At 41.5% G+C, this 11,996-nt stretch overlaps 1 protein-coding gene across 11 annotated transcripts in view; it reads right to left on the reverse strand.

Annotated features, from left to right (window-relative positions):
* The window catches only part of ATG13 (autophagy related 13), a 27,888-nt gene extending 15,892 nt beyond the window's left edge, over positions 1-11,996 (reverse strand). For 2 of the 11 annotated variants that reach the window (XM_035902897.1, XM_009647586.2), the window contains exons 1-10: positions 8,498-9,601; positions 6,355-6,436; positions 5,462-5,542; positions 4,703-4,822; positions 4,217-4,263; positions 3,536-3,676; positions 2,416-2,456; positions 1,758-1,854; positions 1,321-1,419; positions 493-583 (exon numbers count right to left, since the gene is read on the reverse strand). In XM_035902897.1, the coding sequence (XP_035758790.1) occupies positions 493-583; positions 1,321-1,419; positions 1,758-1,854; positions 2,416-2,456; positions 3,536-3,676; positions 4,217-4,263; positions 4,703-4,822; positions 5,462-5,542; positions 6,355-6,423 (786 nt within the window). In that variant the 5' untranslated portion in view covers positions 6,424-6,436; positions 8,498-9,601. The other 9 variants (XM_035902890.1, XM_035902889.1, XM_035902891.1 and 6 more) reach the window with 9 other exon arrangements.

The raw sequence follows: 11,996 nt of genomic DNA on the forward strand, positions 1-11,996 counted from the left end.
TGCCCCAACTAGTTTTAGATGGTCCAACAAATATGGCTTTTGTCTTCTTCCTGCTTTTCCATTCTGCAGTACAGAAAAGGTGACTCTGCTATAAGCATTTTCCTGATATTTCAGTGTCTCTTTTTCACTGTCAGTCTGTTACCTCTACTTATGCTGCCTGGCATCAATCTCTTGAATTCTTCTTCTTGCAGTATCGGTATGTGAATGTGTAACTACACTGCTATCCTCTTCAAACACATCTCAGCCCAGCTACAGGAGTAGGTTTTTTTAATCTTTCTCAGTAATTCAGTCTTTCTTGTCCCCTAGCATTTTGTTGGAAAATGGTATCTAACTAGGTTTTACTCAGAGTGTAACAGTATAAATAACCCACACATTAAATTTTAATTAGCAGCAGGAGGCTGCCTGTTTGCACAGTAGTTGATGTAGGAGTATGCACACTACCCTAACAGTGATTGTTCTGTCTAGGAGATAAGAGAGCCTGGTTTATCTTACTTGAGATGGAGGAGAGGTGGAAAAAGACGTGGTGCACACTTCTTGGGAATCTTCGACTGAGGGGTATACTGCGCCATTGTCCTCACCAGCTCTAAAGCAGCAAGAAAAGAAAAGCTTTCTAAATGGAAATATTCCTTAAAACAAATAGTAAAACACACTGGGACAAACACTGCAGGGACATTGAGAGTATTTGGATGGAGTTGAAAGGAGAATTATGAAGGGCTCTCATCTACTTGGCAGAAGTGGGGAAAACTAGGAATGAAACTTTAATTTTCCCCAGGCATTGCTCTTCTATCCCCAGATAGAAACACTTCCCTCTGTCTTTTTAACTAAAGATTTTGTTATATTAGCTAATGCTACTGGCTTTAGTGTTTACAGTGCCATTGTCAAACAGTACTGCTGGTCCCACTCTGAGTGCCTTCACATGCATTTTAGAGAAGACAAACCTCTCATCTACAAAGAGAAATTAAACTCTGATTCTTCTCCAGTGGAAATATCTGGAGATGCATGCCTCTGGACACGCAGTTCTACAGCAGGATTAACTGTTACACTTTCAAATTCCCAAAGGCAGCCAAGGGTAAACATCCTTTGTGTCCAAATGCTTCTGTAAGGAATTTGGGGAAAATACTGGGGCTTGCTGCACTCAGTCTTCTAGATGTGAGGAGAAAAATGTCACCCTTCCTCATATGCTCAACTGTGTCAACATGATTGACACTAATCCTCCAGTCTCCCTTCCCATGCAGTCAGCAAATAGTGGAAAAGGCTCTGTATTTGGGCATAATTGATGCCTTCACCATGGCCTGTGACTTCAACTCAGAATTTCCTCACCTGTAATTGCAGGGATGCATGGGTGAAGAGCTGGGATAGGGACGGTCCACAAAATGATCAATGATAATCCCCATGATAGGAGGGGTCCTCTCAAACTGCCTGCAAGGCAACAAGCAATGGTGTTATTGGCTTTTTCTCTCTACTCTTATCCCAATTCATGGTGCCCTCACAGAAAACCCTTGTGTCTGTTAATGGGACCAGAGCATCTTTACAATTCAGCCCTGCAAATCCAAGTGTGCATCAACAATTTGGAGTTCTTGAGTCTGGCTCAGGGCTACCCCAATACTCCCCTTACTGCAAGACTTAAGCACAAGAGCGAGTATTCTCCATGAAGGAGAATCTCAGCAGGCAAGGCTAAGCAGAGGGGAAAGATCTAGGGGCTCATAATATGAGGGATTTAATAGTACATTATTGTAGGACAGTTTCAGTTTTCTCACCTGGTTGACATGAAAGCAAGGTTGATTCGGTAGGCACAAGACAAAGTGATGGTGCCCACTGGGGTACCCACTGTCCCAACACGGACTGTCTGGAAACCTGCAAGGTTAAGGAACAATTATCAGTTTCACTGATTATTTATGTTCCATACTTTTCTGTATGTGTAAGATCATGTAACCTCAGAAAGGTTACATGATCTTATTTCTATAGCATTTCTGTTATCCCTTGCAATCTGAACTCCAAAGACACACATAGAACCCATAACAAAACAGCAGCACTAGGTTGTCTTGCTGGTAGGCTTCATCTACAAGACTTCTGATGGTGCTTCCTATCTTGGTCTAAAGTATTGCTCTGAAGTGCTTCTTGTTCCCAAGTAGATCATGATCTCCTTTGCCAGTCCTGCCCCTTATCAACATACTTCCAATAATCTTATTTCAGTTCTGGATCACTAGAGTCAAAATGGCAATCACCCTAGATTATGTCAAAGTATCACCATTACACCTGTCACCTTATGCCACAACCCTTCACTGGCAGATCCAGATAAAAAGCATATGTAAACCTCAGACTTAATTTTCCTTATGGCATTTAGGAATAGTAATAAATGGCTAGTCGGTATGGAAGAGAGTTCTGCTCTAGTTTGTGTGTGTTGCCTCATCATACCTTCTCCCAAGCCACTCAGTTGCACTTCACCAAAATATATCCTGCAGAAAAAGGAAAAAGAAAAGGTCTAAGGTTCATTGGGGACGTAATGCTATACATATCATTATTCTTTATTTAATGAGTTGAAAGGCTGGAACTACTTTTCTTCTTTAAAGAAAAAAAAACAACAAAAGGAGTGGCTAGAATGCCCACCTGAAAAAAAAGCCTTCCAGCTACTTCAGAGGAAGACATGTCATGTAAAAAGGAAGAAAAAATGGTGTCTAATCAATAATTTCCCTGAGTTTTTTAAGCCTGTATGGCAATTCTACAGTTCAGAGCAAAAACGTGAAGCGATATAAACTTCATGGACAGATACGAATCTAAAAGCTGATACTCATCCCACAACAGAAAAGATATACTGTGCTGTAAACAGACCTGTTCTAAGTATATGCCAAACCATTAATGGAGGCAAAAAATGAAGAGATGGCTGGGATTTCTTTTTAAGATCTCAGCTGTGTAAACGATAACAAACCTGAGATTTAGAATAATCTAAAATCTAAATCTACTTACACAAACATATGAAAGACTTCTCAAAGCCAAAAGCAAAGACTGGAAGGTGGTAACCATGAACCACAAGCCAGTCACGTCTCAGAGGCTAAACAGAGTTGAACACAGTATTTGGACAAGTAAACTGCAAGAACTACAGGAAGCGGAGCTGAGGATGCACCTTTAAAATGGAATAGCAGGAGAGAGTCCGAATCTATATTGCAAGAGTATGCATTGCAGTTATGTGCAATGTGGACAGGCATTTGTCAAATACAGGCCAGACACTCAACAACTGGATGCTAATAAGAAATTTAACCAGTGCTTGCAAGTAGAATTTTTGTACTCTTCCCAACACGGTAGGCAGACAACAATACTTCACAGCCTGTGCTTAGCTTTTCTTTCAGTGGCTCAGATGGAGGCTATAAAGTGATCTATAGCTCAAAACTCTCTTCTGTCACTGATCAGCAGTAGTTAAATCCAAATAATTTGAATTTATTATCGCTCATCCCTTTTTACCACATTTGCAGCTGCACTGTGCAAATCTAGAGTATCTGCTGTTTGTATTTCAAATGGGGAATTTCGTGTTCTGCTTTACCTGTACAATATTACATATTCATGGCCTTGTTTCCTTGACAGTCTGTAGGCTGGAGTTACCCTGGTTATAGCAAGCAAAGACTTCAGCAGTAGAGACAGCCTGTTGTACACGGTGTATGAAACTTTGATTTCTTTGTCACACCTATAGAACACAGAGGAAAAAATAGTCTTTTGTTCCCAACTAAGTTTTTTGGTTTTGTTTAATTTTTTTAAAATCAAAACTAGTCTGGACCAATTGTTTAATGTCAGTTTATGGTCAAAATTATAAAATAAAGCCCCAGTGTGGCTACCTGTTATTGACCAACCAGCTAAGAGTCCTACCTCAGTCTAGTCACCTGTTGTAGAATTAATTGCTGAAAAATGCCATGCAGCCTTCTACTAGACAGAAACGTCTTTTCAGTATTAAAACCACTTGTCATAATTGAGTATATGAATTCTTGTATCTGAGGAAGCATACTACTTGTAATGCAAGAATGAAGAAGCAGTAAAACTACTAGCTTATTTTCTTGACACCAATATCAAACAGTTTGACTGCTGCACTAGACAAAAAGGGGACTTCCCTCTGAAGCATCCCAGGCCATGCAGCCACTATGTGCTTGTTCGTCACCATGGACTGAGCACCCTTCCCCATTTCATCAGCTAAACCAAACACACAGAAAGAAATTGTGAAGAATGCACTTACTTTTCATTCATTTCTAGACACCAAATTTCCAGCTCCATGGAGTCTCCCTGGATCAGAGAAAGGATGGCAAACAAAGGCTCATTTCAGAACACAAACTGTTTCACATCTCTTAATGGTCAGCAGCTGCCACACCTCTCAGAGAAGATGCTTCCCCTCGCTCCCACTTTCTTGCAATGCAGCAATAGCAAAAGGTGCACTGGAAGTCTTGCTACACAATTAGGTCACCTGGGGGAATACCTTCCTCAGAATGGCTGCGCTCTTCATGGTCTAAGAAACTAAATTTTCATGCTCTATCATTTGTGTGTTTGGCCTCAGATATTTGCAGTGAATTGCTTCTGTTAAATGATACATTTCTTTTCATTAGCATGCTACCTAACTTCATAAACGAAGAAATGTTCACATTGTCTTAGACTAAGGGCAGGAGCTCTGGTAGGCTGCTTAACATTCAAGCAAAAATAAAGGCATCTGTTTTGACTCCATTCTCACCTCTGAGGTTTTGAGAGAAATCTCCACGCACATAGACCGTCCAACAGCAGGTAGTTGTCCTGCCAGGGCTTTCTTTGCTTCATGAGTAACCTCTGGTATATCTTTGATTGCCAAATTGAACTGCAGAATGAAAGAGATGATCTAACTTTTTTTTATTCCTTTGAAACACTGCAGACAGACTCATAGATGCATATATAACATACTAGGTCAGCATCTACTGAAATATTTATGAAACAGAAAATACTCAGATGGGCTCAGGCTTTTCATATTTGCAAACACTTCCTTGGCTGCTAATTCAAATGCTTTTCTTAAGCCTGCCATAAAAATCATGTTCCTTTTCCCTCACTTGAGTCTTATCTTCACCTACAGAGTATCTTGAGTCTCTTCAATTTAAAATAAAGCCCATTACTACAAAGTCCTGAATTGCAGAGTTGCAAACTTATGACAGAAAAGAACTCATCACCCCACCCGCAGCAAATCTTAGAAATGCGCCTTAGCTGGCAGGAGTTGCTGAGAGGTATCGTTTCTCTCTCCTCTAATCAGCCCTTAAGAGCTCAGAGTGACATGTTGCATGTGAACAACAACAACAAAACACACCACCAATAAACATAATCGTATACAGCAGTTACTCTATGAATAGTTATGACAGTCTGCACAAGACTGTAACAACTACATCATGTTCTCAACGCACACGTGTGTGTGCACACACACACAAGACATCCAACAGTGATGGAATTGTTTTAAAAAATATGACTTTACCCAATCAGAGCCTGTTGGGGAGGATGATGATCGGGTACAGATTTTCTCTCCAAGTCGGGCCTGGACAATTACTTGTACTGTCTGGAATAGAAAAGATACACACTCATGTTTTGAGCTCAACAGAGCCCCCAGTTCATTGCCTGAGCCAGACAAATTCCAAGTGAAAAAAAAAAAAAAGAAAAAAAAATGAAAGGGCTGACCAGGATGCAGAGAAGTAGAGTTTGCTATGTTAATCTTCAGGTCTAATCAGTTTAAATTATTACATATAACAGGTACACGTATTACAGACAGAAAAGAATTTTAAGCTGACCTTTCTCTGTAATAACATGAAGTGACTGAGTCAATTTTGTGATCAGGAATTACACAGAAACAAAATTTACAACTATATCCTGAACCTGGACACATAAACGAAAGTCAAGTGCATCTGTATATTTGTAACATAGCTGTTGTCAGAGTATCTACTTGCATCCATGTACTAAGTGAGGCCAAATTTTATAATTACATATCAACATAATATCATTGCTTTTGGATGCAACATAAAAATATATATAGGCTGAAAAGAAAGAGTGGAGTCCAACAGAAGACACTACCTAACAGCTGGATGGTTAGATGTGTTGATAGGAGCCCAAAGCTGATGGAGGTGCAACGTACCTGTAACTGATTCTACAGCAGGACTCTTCTAGGGGAAGAGGATTTGAAGGTAGAAAAATGGGGAGAAGATATTTTTGTAGCTATTCTCAGGAATCTCCTAAACATGTCATCAGCCTTTCTTGCTTTTGTCTTTAGCAAAACCAAAAAACCCACCCCCAACCTTGTTACTCTAGCCACAGCAAGTATGGCTTTTCTTAAACAATACAGAAGAGGCATTTGCCCTCAGGAGAAAAAAAAGTTACCTTTAAAGCAAAAAATTTGATGAACTTGTCCAGGTCCTTCCTGTCCTGGGAACTGAGATCAGTGTCCATTGCATATAGCAATCTGAAATATAGCACAGGTGGGGGAATGAAGTCTTCCTTCAGCTTTCTGTTTGGATTTCAAGATTTCAAAATATTTTGCCATTAGAGGCTACCTCAAAGGAAATTATAAGCACCAAAGGCCTCTGCCTGTCAAAATCCTAATGTGCTAAGAACTTTGGGGGGTGGGTGTGAGGTATAAATGCACATGAATAGTTTATCGGGTCAGTGCAAAAGATACCAGAAAAGAAACAACAAAGGGTGCTGACAATTAAAACTGTGTACAAGTTCTCAAATTTTGCTAGCTTAATTAAAAAACAAAACAAAAAAACCCCAAAGCACCCCAATACCACACTGACAGGATTCTATACCAAGCTATTGATCAGACATGGCGGTCTCTGCTTCAGAAAGAATATCTCTTCAGTTATCAGCACTGGTCAAAACCAAGCCAAATTGTTTTCTTGAGTCTGAATTTCTAAAACCAGTATTCCAGCAGTATTTCAGCAGATATTGAAATATATATTGCTGGAACAGGCTATGCTGCTGCTTTACTTCCAACAAATAGTACCTGCAGTAAACCTGTACAGCTACAAATTTACCTACAACCAACTGAAAACATAGATTTTTGCCAAGGGATAGACCAAAATTCTCTGTTCATGTCTCTTGAAAGCTATGACAACAAATCCCAGCTCCCACATCCACACTGCCTTGTATTTCAAAATACAGCTGTTTCTAGCAATACAATGAACTTGCACAGCATCTGAAGTGAGGCAGGCCAAGGCACTAATCAGATTTCTGCCACCATCATGTCACATGGTCTGGGATAAATCAGAATTTTGCTGTCTCTCAATTTCTTCAAGGATAAGTTAATAATTATATAGAGACCATGGGGAGCAATGCCTTAATTAGCAGCATTAATAGTACTTTTTGCTCATAAGCCTTCAAAGCATTAATTCACTCTTAATTCCTGTTGCTGTTTTTGTTTTGAGACAGCTAATCAGCCTGAAGCAGCTTGTCAAACATCACTTATTTATGGAACGTGCTGCTCGTCACAGAAACGGTGGTGGTCTAAGGTCTCACGAGCAGCTGCTGTGCACAAGGTTACACTCTTCCATGTTCAATCTTTAAGCAAAGACTGAACTTGCAGCAAAGTACGCTATTTATACAAATTAAGGCTTAGCAGGATGAAGCCCTGTTCACGCAGAAAGTACCATATAATGTTAAATGACTACGTACATCCAGAACTTCTATTTAAAATATCATCTATATGCACATATATATGTGCATAATAGCAGTAAATGCCTATTTTAAGTAATGCTTTGGGCGCATCATCCAAGAAGGGCTGCTAGGTAAGAGTACTGCAATCTATAGACCATTTTATAGAGAAGAGTGCTGCTTTCTGAATGACTTGATAAAAAGCAAGCTGGATATCTCATATGGTTGAAAGTTCCTAGGCTACATTCATACCACATCTCTTAGCGCTGTACTGTTCTCACTACAAATTATAATTTAATTTGAGAACTAACACCACAAGTGATTCAACATTAGATGTATTATCAAATTATCCTTTGGATATTTTAACCTCCTCATCAAAAGTATTATACTTTCTTTCCCTGCCTTTACCTCCACTAGACAGACATTACAGATCTTTTTTTTTTTGGGGGGGGGGGGCGGCAGGAGGAGGATGCAAAAGGAAGTCAGCACTTAAAGCACTAGATGTTTAATTGATGCTGCACTCCAACTTAAGAAAAAAAGGCTTGAAGTGTAGACAGTTCCCAACACAAAAAATTGGCAAGAATGACCTGTTATTATTCTTCTGACTTAACTAAAACTAAAGTACTGAAAGGGTTGAGGAGACCCAAGACCTACAACAAGACCTGGCTGATATGGGCAATAAAATACTGCATTAAAAAAAAACCCCACATCTTTTTCTCAGCAAAGAGAATGCTGACATTTAAATACCAAGAAAAATCAAATTAGCTTTTAATGTGAAAAGAAGTGAGAGGGCATTTCTATGCAACCCCTGGAGAAACGTGCAAGGAAGCATATATCCTGATGTAGGAGAGCTGTCAAATAAAGCACCTACATTTGCCTTATGGGGCTGGAAAAGAATTCTGGTATTGACTACTGCAAGACATTTGGGAACTAATAGAAGGTGTCAGGCTCACTGGTCTGTTAGGAAAGGAAACAAAGCAGATCATCAGCATGGTTCTGTGTGCAGTATAGGAATTCGTTCTAATGACTATATACCCAAATATCTCTAGAGAGGAGAGAAACAGCCACCAGAGCCATGTCTTAGATTCAGGCTTCAAAGAATGAGAGCTTCACATTTCTGCCCTGCTGCAGCAGAACTGGGATTCTTCCTACAAGATCTCAAACATTCATGAAACGTTTGGAGATTCATACTCTTACCTCTCAAGCTCCAAATGCCAGCAACAGTTGACTCACCAGAGCCTAAAGCAGAGCAGAAAGTATCAGGCAAGGTTTCCTGTCAGGAATCTGTAATTTCAGGGGGAAACTGGGACCTTGGAACTCAGCTCCTGACACGTCTAAGGGCTGTCATCTGACGACCACCATCTCCTCATTTTTGCAGGAGGCCTCTGGTGATTACCCAAGATCTGCTAAGGCTTAGGACAGTGTTCACCTTTAGAATCATTCTTGATAAGAGTCAAGACGGGCCTAGAATTACAGCAAACATTTTATTTACAAAAATGCTTCCCTCAGGTTAGCTGTGACCTGAACAGGAAAGAAATTCTTTAAACCTAGTTCCACCAAACTCATTCAACTTCTCAGGTCCTGTAAGCTGCAACACCAGCGTGGCTCCTTGTTAAGTGCCAGTATCCGGGCATGTGCTTAGCTCAAGGAAGACGCGGTCTAATTTCACACTGAATAACAACTAGAAGGAGATAACCTTTGGTCTAGGTTAGAAACCCACAGATGACTGACTCCCCCTCAACAGAGTAATCCCTTAGGTAAACTGATACCTCACTGCTTTAGCCTTACACATAAGCTGTTCACAGGTAAAAACAAGCATCTTGGCCACACGGCCTTTTGATTTGTCTCCCTCTTCCTGCAACATCCCTTTTCATACTATTGCCTTTATAACCAGAAACATCAGAGACAGATGTTTAAAGGGGAACTGCCACATGTGGCTCTTTTGACTAACGCCTTATTCTCCCTCACCAGGTTATGAGGCAGAGAAGAATATCTTAACAGTTCAACATCTAAGCATTGTGCTTTATACACTGTACTGGTTTTTATACTTTCCTTCTCCAAGGAGAAGGACACATCTGCGTTAAGCTGATGGCACCCTATTAGCATGATGCAATGAACTGCAAGAGCCCTCCCCTTCATGCCTTGGTACAGCCCAGAGAAACTACAGCGACCAGCACGCCATGCTCCAGGCTGACGGCAGCAGCCCCGCTGCCTGCAAATACCTGCAAGCTGGGCACACAACAGGTGCATGGTAACACCTGTGAATACTGCACTACAGGGCGTGTTTCATAGGTGGGAATTTAGCCTCTATGTCTGTTTGACACTCACGTACATAAAGGGGAAAGGAGGAAAAGCGCCTGACACATACCAGGCATTATTATTGCTGCTGGGGAAAGTATATGCAGGATGCTTACATCGCCTCCCTCCTCTGAGATTTCACTCTGAGCCATGGCTGCTAGAAGTTAAAGTCATCGTGCTTTCCTTTCAAACAGATATTTACCAGTGCAAGATAATGACTCATGGTTCCTATCCCGGAGCGAAATTAAAAAGACCGTCGGGAAGAAACAAGAAGGGCTGTGGCTATAAGGAGAGTGCTCTGAACAGCTCTCATCCCAGCTGCACGTTCCTGGTTACCCCTGGTTCCTGTTCCCCCCCCCGACCAGGCTCCTTGTCCCTACCGCTCTTTCAGAACTTCTTTGTTAATACCTTTGTTAATTGCCAAATCCAATCTCTGAGGATGTCCTGTGCGAAGCTCCAGAAAAGCCTTGTTGAATCATGCAGGTTAACAAGAAGCACATGTAAGTTTTTGAAGCTTTTAACAGAGTGCCTTCGATAAACAGGCTTGACTGCCAAGAAAGCTTTCCTAGAACAACCCCTTCAGTGACCAAGAAGCTTCAACTGCAAGCAGGTGTTTTGAGCGCATTAATAAGCCACTATAAAAAGATCTCCATAAACACAGTGCTCTGTTTCAAGGCTGTGCCTACAAGACAAACTCTGGTATCCTACAATTACTTAAAATGAATCTCCATTTCACCTTCTTAGTAGGTTAGTCAGAAACCTGGGGAGATGGAAGGAATAGTTCTAAATTTTAAGGTGTGCCACTCGTTCTTCAAAGTTTATGGAATTTTTTTTAAGAGAAGACTACAGTAGATTCTAGCAGAAACTTGTTTCACATAATATAAATATTCTGAGGAAATCAAAGGCTCTATAGTTCACTACATGGTTAAGTTTTGACTGATAAAGAGGCAACTTTTCCTGCTGATCAGGAAATAGATTTACTTCATAAGCAATAAATGCCTTCCCAGCTTAGGAAGTACCTTACTAAAGCCAGCACTGCCAGCTCCACTGGCTTAAAAACAAAATTAAGTAATTCCTGTTGACCGGCAGTTACATTCTGTACTTCCCTAAGGTCTAAAAATGGTGTCAGTTCAAAGGTCCATCCTCTCATTTTGTTTGTCAGGCCAAAGTCAGCCAAATACAGACTAAACCAGAGTCTGCTTCTACATACCCTGTACTACAACCACCAGGTCCCAACTTCAGTGTGAATACATGTTCAGAAAAGTTGAGATTATACAACACCATTTCAGCAAAACAAGGTGATTCTGTATGATCCTTCCGGACATTTAAATACAGCCTGGCTCATCTGAATGACTTATTTCTTGCCACAAGAAGGAGGGTTCCACCAGGTCAGGCCACTCCAGCAATAGTTTGGAGATGTTCTAGACATCATTTGCATAGCCAACTAATTTTCAGCTGAGGCAGTAATTTACCCTGTTTACAGTCTTACAACACGCCCAGTCACACCACTTTTGAGATCTGTAAGTAGGCTTAGCCCAAAGTGTCCCTTTTCTACCTGTTCACTGACACGAAAGGTGTCTCTGCTCCCACCGAATTGATGGGAATGACTCTGGCGGTGCCCTAAGAGCCACAGCTCTAACAAGAAAGAAAGATACAATGATCTGTACGCCCCTGATCTTTCCCAACAGACAGCAAACTCACATGTTATAGGAAAACTGTACAATGGACTCTGGGGTCTGAAGTCCTACTATTTCTAGCAGGCTCCAAGGCACCCCTTGGAGAGATTTCAGCGGGCCACATCTTTCCCAGTCTCCGCTGCCCGTCACCAGCCCTTAGGAAAGGGAAGCCTAGCCCCCGCGCTCACGGGCGGCCGTGGGGCACTACCAACGCGGCTGCAGCAAACCCTGACTTCGGCGAGCAGCGAAGCGAAACCAAAAGGGAGACACGAAGCCGCAGCCAAAGCCTTAAGACCCGCTTAAGACCCACGCCCCGATCCCCTCCCCTCGAAGGCTCCCGCAGCTCCCACCCCCCGCCCGGCCCGCCCGGCCTCGGTACCTGCGGGGGGGCGGCAG

Source organism: Egretta garzetta, unplaced genomic scaffold (assembly GCF_000687185.1).
Source record: "Egretta garzetta isolate BGI_Z169 unplaced genomic scaffold, ASM68718v1 scaffold329, whole genome shotgun sequence".
Classification (NCBI taxonomy): domain Eukaryota; kingdom Metazoa; phylum Chordata; class Aves; order Pelecaniformes; family Ardeidae; genus Egretta; species Egretta garzetta.